General features: G+C 55.4%; 1 protein-coding gene across 1 annotated transcript; it reads right to left on the bottom strand.

The window, feature by feature from the left end:
• Positions 1-9,971: 9,971 nt before the first annotated feature.
• LRRC75B (leucine rich repeat containing 75B) lies at positions 9,972-16,577 on the bottom strand. The gene is made up of 4 exons (XM_061169450.1): positions 16,386-16,577; positions 13,760-13,888; positions 12,082-12,197; positions 9,972-10,722 (listed from the first exon to the last, which is right to left on the bottom strand). Exons 1-4 carry the CDS (start codon positions 16,560-16,562, stop codon positions 10,197-10,199), a joined length of 948 nt encoding a protein of 315 aa, XP_061025433.1. The 5' UTR covers positions 16,563-16,577; the 3' UTR covers positions 9,972-10,196.
• Between the last annotated feature and the right edge of the window lie 6,058 nt (positions 16,578-22,635).

Raw genomic sequence — 22,635 nt, 5'->3', positions numbered from 1 at the left:
ATCTAGCACCCTACAAAGTAAAATTCACAATGTCTGGCATCCAGTCAAAGATTACCAGGCATGCAAAGAGGCAGGAAAGCACAACCCGTAATAAGAATAATCAAAACATCCAAAACTGACACAGATGTTAGAAGTAGCAGAGAAGGACATTAAGACGGTTGTGTTTTTTGTTTGTTTTGTTTTTATAAATTTATTTATTTATTTTTGGCTGTGTTGGGTCTTTGTTGCTGTGCGCGGGCTTTCTCTAGTTGCGGCGAGCGGGGGCTACTCTTCATTGCGGTGTGTGGGCTTCTCATTGCGGTGGCTTCTCTTGTTGTGGAGCATGGGCTCTAGGCAGGTGGGCTTCAGTAGTTGTGGCAGGTGGGCTCAGTAGTTGTGGCTCATGGGCTCTAGAGCGCAGGCTCAGTAGTTGTGGCACACAGGCTTAGTTGCTCCATGGCATGTGGGATATTCCCAGATCAGGGCTCGAACCTGTGTCCCCTGCATTGGAAGGTGGATTCTTAACCACTGCGCCACCAGGGAAGCCCAAGACGGTTGTTTTAACTCTTTCATATATTCAAAAAGTTAAGTAGAGACATGTACAATCTAAAAAGAAGGACGAGGGAGTTCTTTGGTAGTCTAGTGGTTAGGACTCAGCACTTTCACTGCCGTGGCCTGGGTTCAATCCCTGGCTGGGGAACTGAGATCCCGCAAGCCATGCAGCACAGCCAAAATAATAATAATAATAATAACAATAAAAAGAAGGATGAGGGGATGTAACAGAAGGAGAAAGGAGAAGGAAAAGAGAAAGATAAACTTCTCATTGAACTTCTATAGCTGGATGGGATTCACAGCAGATTAGACATTACAGAAGAAAAGCTCAATGAACTTTAAGGCATAAGCTATAGAAACTATCCAAGGTGAAACACACACAGAGAAAAAGAATTTGAAAAAGAAAAGAGCTTTGGGACAACTCCAAGTTTCCTAATATATGGGTAGTTGGAGTCCCCAAAGGAGAGGTGATGAGGGGACAGAAAAAGTACTTGAAGTAATAATGGCCAAAAACTTTCCTAACTGGATGAAAACTATAAACCCACAGATCCCAAAAGCTAAATGAACTCCAAGCACAAGAAAACGACACCAAAGCATATATCATAACTCAAAACCAGTGGTGAAGAGAAAAATTCCAAAAAGCAGATGGAGAAAAAAAAATGTTATATTAGAGGAACAAAGATAAGGATGACATTTCTCATTGGGAACCATGCAAACATGAAGACAGTGAAGCAACAACTTCGAAGTATTGACAGAAAAAATTATCAATCTAGAATTCAATACCTGGGGGGGATAAATCTTTTTAAGATGAAGGCAAAATAAAATGTTTTCAGACACACAAAGGCTGAAAAAAATTCATCACCAGGAGGCCTGCTATACAAAAAATGTTAAAGGACATCCTTCTAGAAAAAGGAAAACTAGACCAGATGGAAATCTGGATCTACACAAAGGAGTGAAGATTGTATTACGGCGCTTATGACATGTAAAAGTAAAATGCATGACAATATTAGCATAAAGGCCAAGAGGGGAAAACATATACTACTGTAAATTTCTTATACTAGAAGTGGTATATTACTTGAAGTCTGTGATAATTTAAAAATGTATAATATAAGCCCCAAAGCAACACTAAAATAACAAAGAATTATGCCAACATTCAAATATCCAACAGCTGATGAATGGGTAAACAAAAGTGGTATATCCATACAATTAGAATATTATTTAGCCATTAAAAGGAATGAATTACTGACACATGCTACAACATGGATGAATTATGAAAACATGGTAAGTGAAAGAAGACACAAAAGGCCACATATTGTACGTTTCCATGTATATGAAATGTCCATAATAGGCAAATTCATAGACACAAAGCAGATTAGTGATTGCCAGAGATTGGGAGAGGGGAGAATACGGAGTGCCTGCTTAATGGGTATGGGGTTTCTTTTTGGGGTAATGAAAATGTTCTGTCATTAGATAGTGATGATGGTTGCACAACATGGAGAATGTACTAAAAACAACTCAATTGCACACTTTAAAATGGTTAACATGAAGAATTTTATATTATGTGGATTTTACTTCAATAAAAAGAGTTAAGCCAACAGAGGAGATTTATGATGGATTTATAAATAAATAATTATACCAAAATAAGGCAGAAAAAGAAAAAGAGGAACAAAGAACAGATGGGGGCTTCCCTGGTGGCGCAGTGGTTAAGAATCCGCCTGCCGATGCAGGGGACACGGGTTCGAGCCCTGGGCCGGGAGGATCCCACATGACACGGAGCAACTAAGCCCATGCACCACAACTACTGAGCCTGGCTCTGGAGCCTGCGAGCCACAACTACTGAAGCCCGCATGCCACAACTACCTAAGCTGGCATGCCTAGAGCCTGTGCTCCGCAGCAAGAGAAGCTACCGCAATGAGAAGCCCACGCAATGAAGAGTAGCCCCCTCTCGCTGCAACTAGAGAAAGCCCGCACGCAGCAATAAGGACCCAACACAGACAAAAATAAATAAATAAATACATTTAAAAGAACAGATGGGATAAATAGAAAATAAATAACAAGATGATAGGCTTAAGTCTAACCATATCAATAATCACAGTAAATGTAAATGGTATAAACACTCCAATTAAAAAGCAGAGATTGTCAGATTGGATTAAAAAAGCAAAACCCAACTACATGCTACCTACAAGAAACACTTTATTATTTATTTGTTTATTTTTGGCTGCATTGGGTCTTCATTGCTGTGCACGGGCTTTCTCTAGTTGCAGTGAGTGGGGGCTACTCTTCGTTGCGGTGCCCGGGCTTCTCATTGCGGTGGCTTCTCTTGTTGCGGAGCACGGGCTCTAAGCACACGGGCTTCAGTAGTTGCGGCATGTGGGCTCAGTAGTTGTGGCTCACAGGCTCTTGAGCGCAGGCTCAGTAGTTGTGCATGGGCTTAGTTGCTCCACAGCATGTGGGATCTTCCCAGACCAGGGATCGAATCTGTGTTCCCCGCATTGGCAGGCAAATTCTCAACCACTGCGCCACCAGGGAAGTCCAGAAACACTTTAAATATAAAGACATAAATAGGTTAAAAGTAAAAGGATGGGGAAGAATACCATTGCTAACACTAGTCAAAAGAAAGCTGGAGTAGCTATATTAATATCAGACAAGTAGGTTTCAGGGATAATGAAGGTTATTTCATAATGATGATAGGGTCAGTTAATCAAGGAGCCATAGCAATCTTAAACATTTATGCACCTAATAATAAAGCTTCAAAATACATGAAACAAAAAATGGATAGAAATAAGAAACAGACAAATAAAAGTACAGTCAGAGTTCAGTTCTCTTCTCAATAATTGATAGACCAAGTAAGCAGAAAATCAGCAAGGATATAGTAGACTCGAACAACATGGTAAGTCAACTTGACTTTGATTAACACAGGACACCCAACAATAGTAGAATACACATTCTTCTCAAGTGCACACAGAACATTTATCAAGATTCAAAAGGCTTCAAGCCATATCATGTTGTCTGACCACACTGTAATTAAATTAGAAATCATTTATCACAAGGATCCTTGGGAAATCTCTAAATATTTGGAAACAAAATAACACACTTCTAAGTAACCCACAGATCAAAGAAGAAACCAAAAGAGAAATTGGAAAGTAGTCTGTACTGACTTGAAAATGGAAACACAACATATCAGAATTTGTGGGATGCCACTAAAGCAGAACTTAGAGAAGTAATTTATAGCACTACCCACTAAAGAATGTCACTAGACATTTGGCTCCACAAGGATTGAATATAAGCCACTGCAGCCATTGACCTTCGACACACCCTGAAAAGAGTTCAGGGCAGAGATCAGGAATGAGGCACTCTGTGCTCTGGAAAAACTGGCAGAACAGACCATAAGATAATTAGATATTTTCAGGAGAAATTTTTTATGAACCTGGATTCTTGCATCTTCCCTTAGAAAAGCACTAAATCATTAACTAAGATTTGCATTCCTTGTGACTAGCAGCAACCTTCTACTGGGATGTGTGCTTGGTTGCACCTACCCCCTTTGCCAAAATCACATATATACTGACCTCTCCCCTTACCTCTTCTGCACAGTTTCTTGAGCTATCTGAGAGGCTCTCTCCCGGGCTACAGTCCTCAGTAAAACACTGGATAAACTCCACTCACAGCTTGTACATTGTGCGTTTTTGTTTTTTTAAGTAGCAGTAAACACCTATATTAGGAAAAAAGAAAGGTCTCAGGTCAATGATCTCAGCTATATTACTATCAGACAAGAAGATTTCATGGGACTTCCCTGGCGGCGCAGTGGTTAATAATCCACCTGCCAATGCAGGAGACACGGGTTCAATCCCTGGTCTGGAAAGATCCCACATGCCGCGGAGCAACTAAGCCCGTGTGCCACAACTACTGAGCCTGTGCTCTAGAGCCTGCGAGCCACAACTACTGAAGCCCGCGCACCTAGAGCCTGTGCTCTGCAACAAGAGAAGCCACCGCAGTGAGAAGCCCACGCACCACAACAAAGAGTAGCCCCCACACGCCACAACTAGAGAAAGCCCGCACACAGCAACGAAGACCCAATGCAGCCAAAAATAAATAAATAAATAAATTTATAAAAAAAAAAAAGAATCTGCCTGCCAGTGCAGTGGATGCAGGTTCCATCCCTGGTCCGGGAAGATCCCACATGCCACGGAGCAACTAAGCCCATACACCACAACTACTGAAGCCCGTGAGCCACAACTACTTGAGCCCATGCACCACAACTACCGAAGCCCGTGAGCCCTAGAGCCCGTGCGCCACAACTACTGCGCCCGCATGCTGCAACTACTGAAGCCCGTGTGCCTAGAGCCCATACACCGCAACTAGAGAAGCCACCGCAATGAGAAGCCTGCGCACCGCAACGAAGAGTAGTCCCAGCTCGCCGCAATTAGAGAAAGCCCACGCACAGCAAGACACAACGCAGCCAAAAAAAAAAAAAGAATCTAGAGGGAATTCCCTGGCGGTCCAGTGGTTAGGAATCTGTGCTTCCACTGCCGTGGCCCGGGTTCAATCCATGGTTGGAGAACTAAGATCCCACAAGCTGCCCCCCCCAAAAAAAAATCTAGAAAAAGAAGAGCCAATGAAATTTGAAGTAAGTGGAAGAAAACAAGTAAGGATCTAAGTGGGTATCAATGAAATAGAAAACTATAGAGAATAATCAGTGAAACCAAAAGATGATTCTTTAACAAGATGAATAAAATTGATAAATCTCTAGCTAGACTGCTCAGGCAATGGGGCGGGGGGGGGGGAAGAGGAAGACAAAATTACCAATCTCAGGGATGAGAGAGGTGACTGCTACAGATTCCACAGATATTAAAAGAGAATGTTACAGGGAATTCCCTGGCAGTCCTGTGGTTAGGACTCTGCGCTTTCACTGCCAAGGGTCCGGGTTCAATACCTGGTCAAGGAACTAAGATCCCGCAAGCTGCGCGGCACGTCCAAAAAAAAGAGAGAGAGAATGTTATGAACAACTTCATGTCAACAAATTCCACAACTTAGATGAAATGGACAAATTCCTTGAAAGATCCAAAATACAAACACTCTGTCAAGGAGTAATAGCTAACCTGAAAAGCCCTACATTTATTAAAGAAATTGGAATTGTAGTTGAAAACCTTCCCACAAAGAAAACCTTAGGCTTGTGTGCCTTCACTGAGGAATTCTATCAAATATTTAAGGAAGAAATAATATCAATTTTACACAAACCGTTCCCAAAAAATTTAAGAGAAGGGAATACGTCTCAGCTCATTCTACGAGACCAGCATTACCCTGACACCAAAACCAGGCAAAGATATTACAAGAAGAGAAAACCACACTGAGATATCACTACCCAAGAGAAAAGGAAATATCTGTTCATGCAAAAACTTGTACATGATATTCATAGCAGTTTTATTTGTAATAGCTAAACACTGGAAACAACACAAATGTCCACCAACAGGTGAGTGAATTGTGGTACATCCATCCAGTAGAATGCTACTCAGCAATTAAAAGGGACCATTGATACATGCATCACTGTGGGAGTCTCAATTATGCCAAGTGAGAGAAGTCATATAAAAAAGAGTACACCCTGTATGATTCCACATATCTAAAACTAGAAAATGCACACTAATCTATAGAGACAGAAAGCAGGTCAATTGTTGCTTGGGGAAGGAGGGGAAAGGGACGGTGGGAGGGAGACATTGCCAAGGGGCACAAGGAGACTTTTGGGTGTGACAGATACGTTTACTTCATGGATTTATACACTAGTCAGAATGCGCCATGTAGCACAATTTCAACTTGTAACACTTGGGATGTCCTCTTAATTGGGTTTTTTTTTTTTAACGTTTTTTATTTATTTATTTATTTTTTGCTGTACCGCGTGGCATGTGGAACTTCCCCGACCAGGGATCAAACCTGAGTCCCTGCAGTGGAAGCACCGAGTCTTAACCACTGGACCACCAGGGAAGTGTACTTAATTGTATTTTAGTTGTATGACAATGAAGAATTGTTTTTTAAATAAGGTATTGTTATCATTATTGTTGTTGTTATTATTATTATTTGGCCGCACCACACGGCTTGCAGGATCTCAGTTACTGGACCAGGGATTGAACCTGGGCCCCAGCAGTGGAAGTGCTGAATCCTAACCATAGACCACCAGGGAACTCCCGGTATTATTTTTTAAAAATAAAACTAAAGTATACAGCTGGGAAAGGAAATACTGCTTTCCATTGTTGGTTGGCAACTATCTCTAAGAGGAAGAAGTATGTTTTCCTTTCTCTCCAGGACCTAGAGAAAAACCTCTGTGCTGGGTTAATATCAGCCACTGGGATGATCAGTCATCTGAGATTCTGGATTCTCAAAAAGACTGTCTGCAGAGGCTGACCTTTGTGGAGACTCGTATCTTAAAGAACTTTATCTGGACTCAAATGTCCTCCCTTCAGGGACAGAACAGAAGTTCCCAAGTGTTGGTCACCGAGGTCCTGCAGAGAACAGGCATCTTTTCTACATCTTTCCTTTTGATGCTCTCAACATCCTAGCAAGACCTGAGGAGGTGAAGGCAACTCACCTGCAGCTGTCCCAGCCAAGCCACCGGAAGTGGGCATGGATCCCGCACCCCAGAGTGGAGCTCAGTCTGACATGTACTTCCAAACCCACTCCTCACCAGTCCCTTTCCATCCCAGAAGAGGGCTCCCCTCCCCACCCATTTTGCACATGAGGAAATGGAGGCCAGGGAGGTCCTGCCTGGTCTTGTTCCAGGGCAGTGCAGCTGGAGGTCGCTCTCCGCTGCAGGGCACCTGCCAGCAGGGCCACCGTGATGTCTCCTGCCTCGAATGGCCTCTGGCAGGGCTTGGTGGAATTCCCCTGGCAGGAATTTGGGTGAAGCAGGCAGGGGTTAGCATCCCAGACTAAAGCCAGGCCACCTGGCTCACTTCTTGGCATCTCCAGTTCTAGCCCTTTGACCTTGGACAGGTCACTCAACCTCTCCCTGACTCAGCTCACTCACCTCCAAAACGGAGGTGGTAATAGCACTCACCTCCTACAAGTGCAAAGAGAATTAAAGGGGTGTAACGCCATCGGAACAGTGCTTGGCCCCGAGAGAGGCTACAGAAGCACTCTTAAATAAATAAATGGCTTCAGCCCTGTCTAGTCCCGAGGTTTGGGCTCCTGCCATTCCCACCCAGAGAGCCCTGCGTGGAGGCCCCACTGATGCTACAGAGCATCTGCCCTGTGCCCCCCACACGGCAGGCACTTTCCAATCCTTGTGTCAGCCTCACTCCAGCAGGATAAGGGGAGGCTTCGTGAGCCTCGTTCCCAAGATGAGGGAACAGACCCCGAGGGGACCACACCACCAGCAGGTGACAGGGTGGGACCAGGCCAGGTCTGTCTGCCTCCGAGACTGGGCCTAGGAGAGGACCGGCCCAAGCGAGGCCCACCTAGCGCCTCCTTGGTCTGGAACTCGGGCTGGAGCCGGCCTGGAGGGCACACTCTGCCCACCAGGCTGCGTGACTTACTGGGGTGTCCCTGCCTGCAGAGTAGCCTCGCTGGTGGTCGTAAGGGCCCCTCGAAGGGGCCCTGGACACCTGCGTGGGAACAAGGGCAGCCCGTCTCTCTCCAGCTGTTTCATGCTCCGGCCCAGCCAGTGCATTGCGTGCATCCATCTGAGAGGTGGGGAGATTGAGAACAGCTGTCTCCGCCTGGATTCTCCCAGAGCTCGCCTGGCAACACCCGGCCAAGGTCCTCACACCATCCTGGTAAGAATCTCTTTGAGTGGTCATGTTCGTCACGTTCAAGGTTTGTGGGCAGATGAGGGCCAGGGATGGGCAGGGAGCGAGGGGCAGGAGGGACACAGACAGCTTGGCGTTTCTCCAGCCGGGAGCTGCAGGACACGGGCTTATCAGCTTGCCCGGCCCTGGGCCGGCTTCCTCATCCTTCTCCTCTCTGTGGCCCCTTCTACCCCCACCCGCTTTGCCTTCCCCTGGGGAGCCTGAGACCCCTGTCCCAGAGCAGGGGACACAGGGAGATACTTCTGTGGCTCCCAAGCCTCTGGGCAGGCTCATGTCTTTAAAGCAAGGAGGCCAGGGAGGGTCCAGGACCCCAGGATGGAGCATTGAGAGCTGGAAGGGACAGTGGACAGAGGAGAGGAGAGACCGGGGACCAGAGAGGGAGCAGAGCTGGGCTGAACCGGGTGCTCTTCATGCCTTTCTGGCTTTCTCCCGATAGGGGTTCCGCCAAAAGCAGTGAGAGCGGCGGGGCCTGACCTCGGGGCTGGCAGGCAGCGCAGGAGAGGAGCTCCTTTTCCTCACTGCCTCTTGTTGGTCCTGGGACCGACGTCACCCTTCTTGGCCATCTCCCTTCTGTCCCAAGAGGCTGTTGTGCATCTGGCTGCCTGGGGACGTGTGTAATCAGTGCTGACTCACAGTCCCCTGTGGGCCAGAGCTATGGGGGAAGGTCAGCTGGTGGGCCCAGGGATGTGGGCCCGGCGGACCCCCACCTTCTCCTTGGCCTGTGGGGCTCTCTCCGCTGCTGGGTCTCTCCTCATCCTGCAGGATCCAGCTACCCTAGTCCTGACCTCCCAGCACTGCAGGGGAGCCTTGGGCCATGGCTTCCCTGCTGCAGCCTCAGTCCACCCAACACCTCGAAATTCCTTCCTTGTCCCGGCCCAGCTCCTAGTGGGGCTGAACTCCAGCTCCCCACACTGGGCTGGGAGGTGACTGTGGTGTCTGGTTTGGAGCCTGCCCTTGTGCTGCTTGGGGAAGACAGGAGACGGCCCCCTGCTGGGGCAGCTCCAGTACTGCTCTCCCCCGGGGCCCCCCACCGCTGTGGGCTGTGCCCACCTCACCCCTGCATGCTCCCTTGGGGTCCCGCATGGGGGGAGGACTCTGCATGTGGGCCCCCAGGGCCTGGAGGGAACACAGAGCTCTTTGTCTCTGGCCTGATGTCTCTCCTCCCCCACCCCGTGGAGTTGCCCACTCGCCAAGTACAGGAGGCCTGGGGGGTGGGTACCAGGGCTGGTGGGCACCAGGGCTGGTGGGCAGTGCTGTGCCCTGTGGGAAATGATCCGTGCCCCCTGTCTGCACAGTCTCGTGCCCAGCCCAGGGGGCCCTGGTGGGGAGGTCAGCAGCCTGCGCTCCTCTCTGGGCTCCCAACCTGCTCCTCCCCTGCTCCTTCCTCAAAGTGCCCAAGCACTGCCCAGACGTGAGTGCCAGGTCTCTGGAGGCCTCCTCTAACTCCCTGACCACAGACGGACCCTCCCCCCTTCTTTGGTTTCCATGGGAACCCTGCCCAGGGAGCACCCAGGGGAGATCAGTGTGAGCTTGGTCCCTCCCTTTTGGGCAGGCAAGGCCCCTGAGTCCCAGCCACCCCTTCTCCCAAACTCAGCCGCAGGGCTGGTGCGCAGTGGCCCTGAGGCCCACAATGCAGAAAGGCTGAGGTGGAGGTGGCATCAGCCTTTATTGTGGGGTCTGCACAGTAGGTGCCGGGCCCCTCCTGCTGAGGGAAGGCTGAGACTCCAGCCTGGACCGACCATCCAGTCTCCAATGAGCCCATCCTCCTCTGTGCACTGGATCCGGGTCCTGGGGGGTAACTCCACCTCCATCACCCCCTCCCACGTGCTCGGGTGCGTTGCCAGTCAGGAAGGAGCCAGGGCGGGCGGCGGGTCACCTGGTGCAGCAGGCCTGGGGCTCGGGCCCTGGCCCGGCAGCTGCAGAGCCCCAGGTGGAGGCAAGGGCCGTGGCCCCAGCCACGCCACCCTCAGGCTCTGGGTCCAGGCTCTCGTAGATGGTGGGCAGCGAGGTGCGCTGGCTTAGCCGCCGGCGCAGGCCAACCAGCAGGGGCTGGGGCAGGGAGGCCACATCCACGTTGTTGCCCAGGTCCACCCAGGCCAGCACCGGGAACTTGGCGGTGTCCTTGATGGCCTCAGTGAGCTCACGGGCGGCAGCCCGCGTCAGCCGGTTGCCGTTAAGCAGGAGCTGGGTGAGGCGGGGCAGCGTCCAGAGGCTGGGCAGCAGCCGGTGCAGCAGCTCGTCACTCAGCCCCGTGAAGCTCAGGTCCAGCACTGCCAGCCTGGCGCCCTGGCTGCCCAGGTAGCGCATGATATGCTGCACGTCCTGTACTGACAGTGGTATCCCCGATAGGTTCACGGTCTCCCCCGCCGGCAGAGTCTTCTGGAGGTTGCTCTTGAGGCTGCGGGAGGGTCGAGGGTGGGGAGGGACTGAGCAAGGGCCCCACCTGCCTCAGACAGTGGCCCCTCCGTCAGGGCAGCACAGGGCAGCAAGGCCCAGGCCCTGCAGATGGCCACTTCCTAGATGAGTGGCCACGGGCAATGCTCTGAATCGCTCTGAGCCTTAGTCCCCTTTGGTTAAGAGGCGACCTGGCTGTGAGGATTAGATGCACTTGCATTAAGGCTCCATGAGCTGTTATAAAAACCCTCTGTGTGCTTGCATCACCACACCTGTTACATCTGTTGTCTCTTATTTTTATGCCAACTCAGTGGGGTGGGAATGATTATCCTATTCTGCAGAGGAGCAAACAGGTGCTTTGAGGGGTGACGTGACCCTTCCACGGTCACACACCACTAAGGGGGAGCCAGGTCTCCAAATCGGGGTGTTCTGACCCCTGAGCCCATGCTTTTTTTTCACGTGCCTCCTCTAAGGTTGACCCTTTTGGAATAAGGATAGATGTGGGAACAGGCCCAGGGTAAGCAAGAGGGCCATGTTGGGGGATGTGGGTGGGATCTGCCCTAGGGGAGGGCTCCCTGTGTCCTAAGCTGGAAGGGAGGTTTAGAGACTGAGGAGGGTCCCCCACTGCCCCCAGAACCCCCTCTAGTTCTCTCCTGTCATTTGAACATGGGCCTGCCTGGGAGCTGACAGAGGTGGGAACACCTCCAGGGCCCTCACCTGCCAAGGCAGGGAACAACCCCATGGGCTCCAGGCTCAGCATGGGCCACCAGGCCTGAGGGAGGGGGCAGGAGGTTGGGGGGCAAGCAGGGGAGAGCACCAGGGCCCAGGTGCCAGTGGCCTGTTCCCAGGCTGAGTTTGTGGCCACGAGGTTGTAATGGAGTGACTAAGGGGGACCCCGTTGCAGAGTGAGCTGCTGGGCTGGCCGTGGAGGCCTCAGCTTCAGGCAGCCTGGCAAAGAGTCCCCAAAGGGCTTCAGGAAGCAGGGCAGTGTGGCCTTGGGCAAGACACTCTGCCTCCCCTGGCCTCAGTTTCCTTCCCTGGAAAATGGGAATCATGACCCAGACTCCACCTCCCTCCCAGCCTGTCCTAGGGACTCTGCTGACTCTAGCTGAGGCCCTCAGGGGGGCCAGGCCCTGTGACAGGCGGGGTGTTGAGGGACAGGCAGATGGCAGGAGGCAGTCACACGGAGAGGAGCTGGCCTTGGGGAGCATCCGCCTCCATTGCCACCGGCCAGTGACGGGCTGTGATGCAGCCAAGGGTGAGGGCCTGCAGGGTGGGATTTCAGGCCCCAGCTCTTGTTGACAGAGGCCTGGGAAGGGACCCCCAGGGGCCAGGCGGCTGGGCTGTGTCTGGGCTCCCTTACCAGCTCTGGGTCTTCCTTCGGGGCAGGCTGGACCCCTGCTGCCACTTGGAGTGAGGGGTGAGGTGGTAGATGAGCTGCCGGCAGGTCTTGTCCGAGGACTTCCAGAGCTCATAGTCCTGCGGGGGCAGCGCTGTCAGGGGAGGCAGAGCCCTGTGCGCTCCCAGGCCTTGGGGACCCAAGTGTGTGCATGCGCACAGCCATTCATCACGGATCACTGAGCCGCCCACTGGCTTTCCCCCTCCACCCCCGCCCCCCTGCCCCGTGGCCTGGCACAGAGCCAGGGGAGGCTGCCCACTGGGAGCTGGACAGGCTGGTCCGAGGCCCGTGGTGCCCGGCGGGAGGAAGCCCAGACAATGGGCCCTTGTTCCCTGTCCTCAGGCCCTGGGCCAGAGTCTCGGGCTATCAGCCGCTGGCTCCCTGTCTACCCTCGGTGCCTCCCTGGGACTCACCACAGGGGGAGGCAGGACCAGGCCTCTCCAGGGAGCCCTGCTCCACTGACGCCACCCCCAGGGAATAGGAACAAGCCAGGTCAGCACGCTCTTCTTCCTCTCACTCTCCAAGCGAGACCGCACCCGTGGGGCCTGGGTCTGGGCTGCCAGCGGGGAGGGTTACCATTTTCCAGCACCACCACCTGGCTCTCTCTGGCTCCCAAGTGGGCCCTTGCAGAGGCCCAGCTCGGGCAGGATACGGGGTGGACTGCTTTCCACAAGCTGGCACTAAGCACACTCCACCACCCAGCACATTCTTTTATCCAGTCCCTCTGTTAACAGCGGGCACACACAGTGGCAGCAAGCCCCAGGGGTCACCGCGATGGCTCTAGACTAGCCTCAGAGACCCCTCAGTGACAAGTGCACCTGGACGTGGCAGTTCAGAGCTGGCAGGGCCCAGAGTGGGCATTCCTGTTTCACACGGGGGCTCACTGTGACAAAGGGCCGGGGGCTGGGGGCCGGCCACAGGCTGTGTCAGGAGTGCGGCACCTTCCATGCTTATGGCAGGACGTCCGCAGGTGCCGACATAGCAGGTGGGGACAGGTGTTCTGGGCAGACGCGGTGGCAGGAGGGGAGTTGAGGCTGCAGGTGGCAGGTGCCAGCTCAACACGAGGAGGGATTTTCTTGTGGCTTGAGTTGCTGTGGGACGCAGTGGGAACATGTGGACAGGGGTTCCAGCCAAGGGCGCTCTCTTCTGGCTCTGGGACTCAGGGGCTGGGAGCCTGGTTACATCAATGGATTTGTCAGAATGTCCTGTATCCCGAAGGGTCCCCATACGACTACCTGCCTGGGTCCCAGGGCCTGGCGCACAGTGCTGAAATTCAGGAAACGGGTCTAGGGAATTCCCTGGCGGTCCAGTGGTTAGGGCTCCGTGCTTCCACTGCAGGGGGCACAGGTTTAATCCCTGGTCGGGGAACTAAAATACTGGATGCTGTGCTGCAGGGCCAAAAAAGAAAAAGAGGAAACGGGTCTACCCAACAGATGACTTTCCAGGGCTGGGAAAGCAGAGTTCCCATGTGCTCCAGCTGCTGGCCAGCCTCATACACTGAAACTGGCATCAGGTCCCAGAGAGGGACAGTGACCCGCCTAAGGCCACGCAGCAGACCAGGTGAAGGCGCAGATCCTAGCTCCCAGCTCTGGGCTCTTCTGGCCTGTCAACCACACTACCCAGACTGGGGCCCATGCCTCACCGACTTGGGGCACTGCAGGTCCCGGGCCAGGTTCACAAGCAGGTCATGGGAGATGGGGTCCACCAGATTGAGGAAGGCCACATTCCTGTAGAGGATGTCTGTGAGGAGGGTCCCCTCGAGGCCCAGGTCCTGCAGGTAGTGAGAGTTGAGTGAGCCAGGGGTCGAGGCCTCCCTCCCCTAGCCCCCATCCCAGCCAGCCAGAGGCTCTCACATCCGTTCCCCTCTCTCCATTTCCCCCCTGAGGCTTGCTGGAGCCCTCCCCACAGTGGCGATGGCCAACTGTCCGGGGCAGGTGGACCCTTTGGATGAGCAGAGGGTCGGTGCATCGGGGGCCTCAGGGAGGCGGTAAGTGGGTCTGGGAACCCTTAGACTGGTTCCCTGGAGGTGAAACGTTCTGCTGAGACCCCCTGGCTCCTCTGGGATTGGGCTTGTCTGGGGGATTCTCTGGGGGCTCCTTGATGATCCCCAAATGCCCCTGCCCTCCTCATTCCCTTTGGGCCCCCTGCCTCTATCCACCTATCCCCGAGCACTCCTGAGCTGCGGCTGCCACCTCTTTGCTGACGGGTCCAGACCGTTCCTGTCAGGGTGGAACTCTCTCTCTCAGCTCATACGACACAAAGGCAACTCAGACTGGGTGTGTCTCGCCTCCTGTGCCTCAGCTCAGTAAAGGGTGCCACCATCCCATCTTCCCAGGCACTTGCGCCAGAGCCCAGGAATCACCCCGCACTCTTCCCTCATCCCTCCTCTGCCCAGCTCTCCCCACCCCAACCCACTGCTCAAGGAGCTTCAGGCCTCATCCCCTCACAGCCTCTTCCCGGGGCTCCCGGCCTCCTGATACCCTTCCCGTCCACCCTAATGCTGCCAGAGCCAGCTCTATGAAACACACACTTGACCCCTTAACCCCTTCAGTGGAAACCAAATGCTCTCAAGGTTGTGTGATGGCAGAGACTCGCACACAGCCTGCAGTCTCGGAACTCCCCGTGGCCTGGCCTTCACACCCTCTCTCGCCCACCAGCCTTCCTGTCCAGCCTCCAAGCCTCCCACCCCTCACACAGATCCCACCATCAGGTCCCTGGCCTGCCCTGGCCTTCCTGCCTTCACCCCTTGGCCTCGTCCTCCTGTTATTCCCATAGGCCTGGTGTGGTGTCCTTTAGGGGGTCCGTTTAGAGGATATGCCGACAAGCTGATGGGACAGGCACAGCCAGGAGGGGCCTCGAGACCCCATGTGGGCCCTCCCCAAGCCAGGGAGTAACATGTTATGTGTATAAGCCCAGGGCACAGGAGGCCAGGCCAGGCCAGAATGACTAAGGTCCATAACTGCAGAGTCCTTGAAGGTTATGGGGCAGGACAGGCCCCTCACTGGGCCTCAAATTCCAACCTTTGGGACACCAGTGGGCAACCTAGCTCGTTCCCCAGCTAAAATTTCCAGCTGGTGCCTTGGGCTGCAGACGCCATGCTGGACAGAGATAGTGCCTCTGAATAGTCTCTGGCTGATTTGTGCTGCTCTGTTGTTTGCATTTTAAACACGGCTCAAGTTGGAGATGACAGCTAGGGAGGATCCAGTAGAAGGGAAGGATAGCTGGTGAGCCTGGGCTGACCCAGTCAGGGTCCCAGACCGCAGCCTGCCTTCTGCTGATGTGGACAGCTCCTCTTAAAGGGCCAGCCCCACCTTTCCAGCCTGCTGAGCCCAGAGAAAGGAAACCCAGTGCAGCAGGAGGAGCAGAGCTGGGAGACTGGAGGGTGAGCTCTGGCCTTGGCTGGCCCCCAATTTGCTCTGTGGCCCTAGGCTCACTGCTTTTCTCCAAGCCTCAGTTTCGCAATCATCCACCTGCAGGTCAAAAACCACCGGCACAGCTGATTTCGGCTTACAGGATGGGGCAGATTGTGGTGGCAGCTGCTGCAGGGTATAGGGATGTGGGCAGAGAGAGGAGTGGCTTGCTCAGTGGTGATGCTGGGATCAGAACTCATGTCTCTTAAGGCAACCCAGGGCTAGGGATATGGGACTCAGGTACCTGGTGTATGTGGAACCAGAGCCCCCGCCCGTCGTGATGTGATGTTGTGATGTACAGATGCCAGGTGTGTGTACTCAATGGGCGAGAGCTGCCTGCTAGGAGGATGGGCATTGTGTGCTGTGGCTTTGTCTGAGCTGACGTGGAGAGGTTGCACCCGCTGACCAGCTGGGCTGTCCCTTCCCCAGGTCCTTGCTCCGGGGTCCAGTGCAGCGCCTCCCTTCACCCTGGAGGGGGGAACCATCCTCTTCCCATTGTCCCTCAATACAAGATGATTCACCCCCACCTGCCCTCCTTTCTTGGCAGGGCCTGAATGTGGACTCAGCTCCAGGCTTGGGAGCACCCTCAACACCCACAACTGAACTCAAACCCCAGAGACGCATACAGTCATGGGACCCCCTCCACACTCACAGTCCCCCCGACCCACAACTCTAGCTGACTGCTTTCCCTCCCTCGCCCTCCGGCCCAGACAAGACCCCCACCCCCTGAAGCCAGTCGTCCCCTCCCCTCGGAACCCGCCCGGCCCGCGCGCCCGAGGCCAGCTCCGCATCTCCTCCCGGCCCCTCCTCGGTCTCCAGCCCCGGCCGGCCGGCAGGCTGCTTGGCTGCTTCTCTCACCTGGCGCAGGAGGCGCAGCAGCTGCTGGGCGCGCTCCGGCCGCCGCTCGCGGAGCGTGGACTGGATCTCGCGGAGCCAGCGCACCCGGCGCTCATAGGGCGCCGGCCCGCACCCCGCCGCCGCCCCAGCCTCCGAGCCCGCTTCGGGCCCGGCCCGCCGGCCCAGCCGCGCCCCCATGGTCGCCGCGCGGCGGGCGCCGAGCCGGCGGGAGGCAGGGCCGCTTGCGCCCCGCCCCTGGCCCCGCCCGGGATGCTCCGGGCGGGGAGCGCGGGATCCGAGGTTGCGCGCCCCGGCCGGGCCGAAGCGGAGGAAGGGAGGGGGGTTCCTGCTGGGGGCCCCGGAGCTCCCACACTCGGTTTGGGGGTGTCGCTGGAGGAGGCCCTCGCCCGCGCTAGACCTGGCTCGAGCCCTGTCGCCAGGAACTGGAGCCGCCGGGACGAGGTGGCGGTTGGCGCCTTTAAAGGCTCCGGGCCCCCGTGCTGATTGTGGAACAGTCGCTTTGGCGGGGCAAAGAGCACTGGACTTGGAGTCAGGGTGGGGTGGGTGGGGGTTCCGCTGCCGTTTGCCAGCTTTAGACAGTGCCAGCGCCTGCTTTCAGAATCTCGCCCGCCCCAATCGCAGCGAGCAGTTGTAGCATCTGACCTGTCCACTCTGCGTGGACACTTCTGAGTTGACAAATGTTTATCACCCCTCCCTGCTTGGCTGGGGGCAGACTTGGGCAGGCCGGCCTCCTCTGCCAGCCACCTGGGAGATAAATGGGATGGGGGATGCTGGTTAACTATCTCAGCCTGGCTGTGGGCAGGCTGGCAGCAGGCCAGCCGCACCTGCCCCTGCTTCAGTCTTCCCCGTGACAGAAGTGGGGAAAGTGTGTGGGGTGGGGGCTGGCTACTCCAGGGACCAGGTTTGAGCCAGGAACCCACTAGCTGGAGGGGTCTTTGTTGGAGGCTTGCTGCCCCTTATAGCACCCCCACCCAGCTCTGGGCCCCTCACATTCCCAGGGTAGGGGGCATTTGGGGCACTAGGCTCCAGACCCTGACCTCCACAGCAAGGAGGGTGTGTCCAGCCTGGGAGGACAGTGTAGCTGGGCACGGGTGCAGGGGGTTGATCATGGACAGCGATGGGGGAGGGGAGGCTGTCCGAGGGCCTGTGGTAAGTGAGGGCAGAGTTAGGCTCCTTCTTCTGAGTTAAGAATTGCCCCCCCAGGACTGTGTCCAAGACAGAGTGCTGGGCTCTGTGGTGCCCTGGGGCTGAGCCCCTGAGACAAGGCAGAGGGCCTGACCACCCACTGAACCCCAGCCCTTGTCATTGCCTGCTTGGGCACCCCCATTGGGCCTGTTCCTAGGGCCTTCCTATCCTGGACCCCCTTCTTTCCTTCCATCTGCGACTGGACCCAGACACCTCCCTTCTCTGCTATGTAGCCAGCTTTGTCCTGGGGCCACCGTGGCACCACAGGTTTCCTCCCTGGCAAACCTGCATGACTGCCAGGCCTGCCTTCCTCCAGGGCCAAGGTGCTGTCACTAAACTGAGCCAGAGACTTCAGCAGCAGCCCCGTTGCCCCAGGGGCCTCGCAGACCCCTACCCAGAGCTGGCAGGCTGGTAAGACCTCCCCCACCCCAATCTCAGGGCTGGAGCCAGAGCTGGGATGATTCCCAGATCGTGACCATATCCTTCCAGAGGCTGAGCCAGGTCTGGACATTGTCCCCTCAAAAGCGAGAAGGCCGAGGTTGGGGGGGGCGGGGGCGGAGGGAGGCAAAGGAGGGCTGAGCCTGGATGTCATGAAGGGGAGGCATCAGGCAGCGGCAGAGGGGGTATGCCCAGAGCTTGGAGTCCCATGGAAAGTGGAGAACTGCTCCCCAGCCCCACCCCTCACCCCCTGCCCCACCCTCTGTGTCCTTGGCTGAGAGATTCCTGGAGAACGTTTTCCAGGAAAGGAGGGAGGGGTGGCATCTGGGCCCAAATCCCTGCATGGGCCTCCCTCAGCCTCCTGTGGGGGGTGGCGAGGTTAACTCTTTCTGGCCTAACCTGATTGGGACAGGGGACCCCAGAGACAGAGCTGTGCCCTCGGGAGTGGGAGCATTGTCCCCCCACTGGCCGGCCTCCATGTATGCTTAACTAAAGCCTGCTGGCCCCTCTCCCTGGAGTTGCCCTGGGCAGCTGAGCTGTGTTTGGGGAGACTCTGTGGGTGGGGGGCCGTGGTGTTGCCCTCTCAGCCCCCAGGGCTGATGTGGAGGTTCAGGGGTTCTCGGGGCAGCCTTACCACCCCTGAGAGCCAGCGAGGTGGGAGGTTGGGGAGCCAGAGAGTCAGGTGGACGGACCCCAGGCCCTGCTGGGGGCATCTTGGGCCCCAAGTGGGAACTTCCAGGAGACAAGTAGCACCGACAGCTGGTGGCCCAGGTGGAATGACAGGGAAGCAGGGTCCTGATGACCCAGCAGGTGGGGTGGAGGGCTGTGGCTGGCGCTGCAGCTGGACCTGTCCCACCTTCGGGCGTCTTCTCTGCCCACCCAGCGGGATATTTCAAGCCCAGCAGGAGGAAGGGCAGCCCAGGGCTGATGGTACCTCAGCAAGGAGCCAGGCGCCACTGAGCCTCCTGGCAGCCACTGCAGAGAAGGATGCAGGATGGATTCGGAACTCACTAGGAGGAAGAAAGCAGACAGACAGTCTATGGAGACAGTTTCCCCTGGATCTGGCTCTAAGGAATAGGTTGTGAGCTTCCTGCAGGGCTAGGAGTCACCACGGGGGTCACAGGTGTCCTAATCCCCTGGACCTGCCCTCTTTTGGGGTATATAAACATGGGCAAAGTAGTTAGTGGTATTAGTTTTCTGTGGCTGTCATAACAAATTACCACAAACTTGGTAATGGCTTAAAACGACAGAAATGTATTCTCTCCCAGTTCTGGAGGCCAGAAGTCTGAAATCAAGGTGTTGGCGGGGCTGTGCTCTCTGAAGGTGCTAGGGAATCATCTTTCTTTGCCCGTTGCCAGCTTCTGGCGATGGCCAGCAGTCCTCGGCCTTCCTTGGCTTGTAGCTGCTTCACTGCAATCTCTGCCTCCATGGCCACAAGTCCTCCTTCACTGTGTCTGTGTGTCTCCCTTCTTACAGGGAGCCTACCTTATTGAATTTAGAGCCTACCTTAACCCAGGATGATCTCATCTTAACTAATGACTTCTACAAAGACTCTATTTCCAAATAGGGTCCCATTCAGAGCTCCCAGATGGATGTAGATTTTGGGGGAAACTATTCAGCCCACTACAGTAGCTTCTGCAAATCTGTTTCCTCCTCTGTAAAATGGGGAAAATAGAATGCCCATCTGGCAAAGGTGTAGGATTAGACGCAGCAAGGAAAGCGTCCAGCACACATGCACGTGGCATGTGTAGGCTCTAATCAATCTTCCGTGGCTTCATGCCGAATCCACCCAGCCACCTGACAGCCATTATACTTACATTTACTGATGATCACTGGGCCCTGTGGATACTTCAGAGACAAAGACGCAGGAGGTTAAAGGAACAGCGGAGGTGGGGAGCTGTGATGGGGGTCCCAGACACTGCGGGAGCCGAGGAAGACATCAGACCAGGAGACGGAGGAGGGCTTCAATGAGGAGGCGGTGGCGTCGAGGTTGGGGCCTGATGGAAAAGTCCCAGCAGTAGGGCAGTGGGTGAATCGCACAGAGAAAGGGGCAGGCCCCAGCTGACAGGAATTTATCTGGAGGGCCACGTGAACCTTTGAAGGGTTTTTCAGTGGGGGAGGGATGTGCTCAGAGCACTGGGGATGCAGTAGTAGAGCGGCTGGGGACCCTGCGAAGTTGCTAGGTGAGAGGGGGCGGTGCGGGGGGCTGAGGGTCAGGTGTGGTGAGCGGGAGGGGGTGTAGAGGTAGGGGCTGCTGGACAGGGCCGGTGAGGATGCGTGGGCTGCTGTCCAGGGCTAGGCCCTGGCTAACGTGGCCGGTGGAGGTCTGGGAGGGTAGCTGCCTAGCTCAGGTTCCGGCTTGTTGGTTAACCCAAGGCGTCTGAAACATCAGCCAACAGGATGTTTCAGTGAAGGGGGCCAAAGAGATGCTGAAAAAGGGGGGTGGGGGCAGGGCTTCTACAAGCCCAGGCAGGCTGAGCAGGGTGTGCATGGAGAGTGTGGGGCAGTTTTGGCATTAGCGGAACTGCGCATCCACTTAGCCCTGTGCAGGGTCACGGGGTGGGGGATGGCAGCCGTGGACAGGTGGGCTTGGGCGTTGCACCCACCCCCCCACCTGGAGATAGGAGTATGTCAGCTCTCCGGGAGACCAAGCCACGTGCTGGGCTGGGGGCTGGGGTGTGGACGAGGCAGCCTTCTTCCCCCACCCCCTGAAGCTCCCAGACACCGCAGATAATTATGAGGTGATGTGATAAATGCTACCTGTGCAGGGAGCCATAGGCAGGGAGGATGGGGCAGCCAGGAGGGGGCCACTTATGACCTCTGAGCTCTGAGCTGCTCATCCAGGAGGGAGAGGCAGCTGCAGGCCGGGGTGCTGGACCATGGAGGTCATGGTGCTCACAGCAGCCTGTGCATGGCCGTCTCAGTGCATCTGCCCAGCAACTATTTTAATGATCCCTGCTCTCCAGACAGAAAACTGAAGGCAGGAAGAGGATACCCTGGGCCATCAGGGCTGGGATTGAACTTGAACCTAGGGACTGTAGAGCCCATGCCCTTGGTTGCGCTGCCTATGAGTTTGGGAATTAGACTTGGTCCAGCAGGTGCCAGACTGGCTCTGCTGCCGGAAGTTCCCAGGTGTTAACAAGCTGCTAGCCCTGGAGGCCCATGTACTTGCCCGAGCTCCAGCCTCTGTCCTCACATCAAAGGTGGGTGCTGAGATGGTGAACCGCTCCAAGGGCGCCAGGGAGTGTCTGGGGCACAGGGGGCTCTCTGCCTATGCCTGCAATTGGCCAGAGCTCACTTCCCACCACCACTGGGCCTCACCAGCCCCTTCACCAAGCCCGAGTTCTCCTTCCATCCCTTCAGTGTGGTCTGTGTGGCTCTGAGAGGTGGTGGCCAAATAGCCATAGGGTGTGGGGAGCCCTGCTCTGTGGCCTCTGACAGTGGGCAGGGTGTTAGGCCAGGTCCCCCTGAAGCAGGTGCAGAAGGCATTCCAAGAAGGGAAATTGGGGCTTGACATTGGGAAGAACCTGCCAACCAACCAGTCTCACTGTCCTTAGAGGTAGTGAGTTCCCTGTCAGGGCAGATGTGCAAGCCGACCTTTCTGGGGTGATGGAGAAAGGAGCTCAGAGGCCAAACATTTGAGATTCTGTGGTCCTCAAGCTGATGAAGATGAACTTTTGTTCAGCCAACTGACCAGATATCTCCTTGGTGCAGATACCAGGGGACACAAAATGTCTTGGATGATATTAGGTTTCCTGACTCCCGGTGGGCCCTGAGATCCTGGCCCAGCAGTTCTGGAGGATGGGTTAGGTGCTGCTTGCGTCTGGACCTGCCTGCCTGTTTTACTCACTGTGAGGCTCCCAACTGCATTTTGGGATGTTGTGTCTTTTTTTCTGGCCGAGTCGCGTGGCTTGTGGGATCCCAGTTCCCCACCAGGTATTGAACCCAGGCCCCGGCAGTGAAAGCCCAGAATCCTAACCGCTAGGCCACCAGGGAACGCCCAGGATGTTGTGTCTCTACCAGCCAGATGTGGCCCACCTGGGGCACAGGCTCACCTGGCACTTCCGGGGGCTCAGACACAGCCACTCCCAGGACCTGACAGCAGCGTGGGGCACCACTGGCAGGAAGTGGTTTGCAGGTCCTTCCCCATTTCCTGGGTTGCTGTCCTGCCGAGTAGCTTTGGATAAGTCCTTTTTCCACTTAGGCTGAGGTTTCCTGTGCCAGGAGCACCCTGCTTGCCCCACCAGTGCTTTGTTTTTCCAGGCATAGAAGTGGGGCAGACCTGAGCCTGTTAGAGCAGGAAAGTGGCCTCCAAGGCCTCTGTGGGCCCATGTCTCAGACGGGGGGATGGGCCAGGTGCCTGCCTCCCTGCCCACTGGTCCAGGGCCTGAGCCTCCTGTCTGGCCAAGGCCCCCAGACTCTCTAGGTCGCTGGTGCCAGCACCGCAGGGGTGATTAACTGATGAAAGGCTTCGGGATGGTGGGGTGGGGCCCCCAGGCTGCCTTGGCAGCTCCCCTGGCTGGAGGCCAGCCTGACCCAGGGGAGCTCCTCCAGGAGCAGGGACACAGAGACCCAAGCTCAGCCAGCCCCCAGCCAGCGCCCCGTCAACACTCCCTTCTTCCCATGG

This window comes from Eubalaena glacialis, chromosome 15, assembly GCF_028564815.1.
Source record: "Eubalaena glacialis isolate mEubGla1 chromosome 15, mEubGla1.1.hap2.+ XY, whole genome shotgun sequence".
Classification (NCBI taxonomy): domain Eukaryota; kingdom Metazoa; phylum Chordata; class Mammalia; order Artiodactyla; family Balaenidae; genus Eubalaena; species Eubalaena glacialis.
The sequence above is the reverse complement of the archived record's forward strand: the minus strand, read 5'-3'. Positions and strand labels throughout refer to the sequence as shown.

What these genes read in the sequence shown, in the direction of transcription:
- LRRC75B (XM_061169450.1), bottom strand. Translation starts at nt 16,562, where the DNA reads ATGGGGGCGCGGCTGGGCCGGCGGGCCGGGCCCGAAGCGGGCTCGGAG. An exon ending in TGCTGCGCCTCCTGCGCCAG is followed by an intron (nt 13,889 to 16,385) that starts GTGAGAGAAGCA and finishes CACTACCTGCAG; the next exon opens with GACCTGGGCCTCGAGGGGAC. An exon ending in ACCTGCAGTGCCCCAAGTCG is followed by an intron (nt 12,198 to 13,759) that starts GTGAGGCATGGG and finishes CTGCCCCCGCAG; the next exon opens with GACTATGAGCTCTGGAAGTC.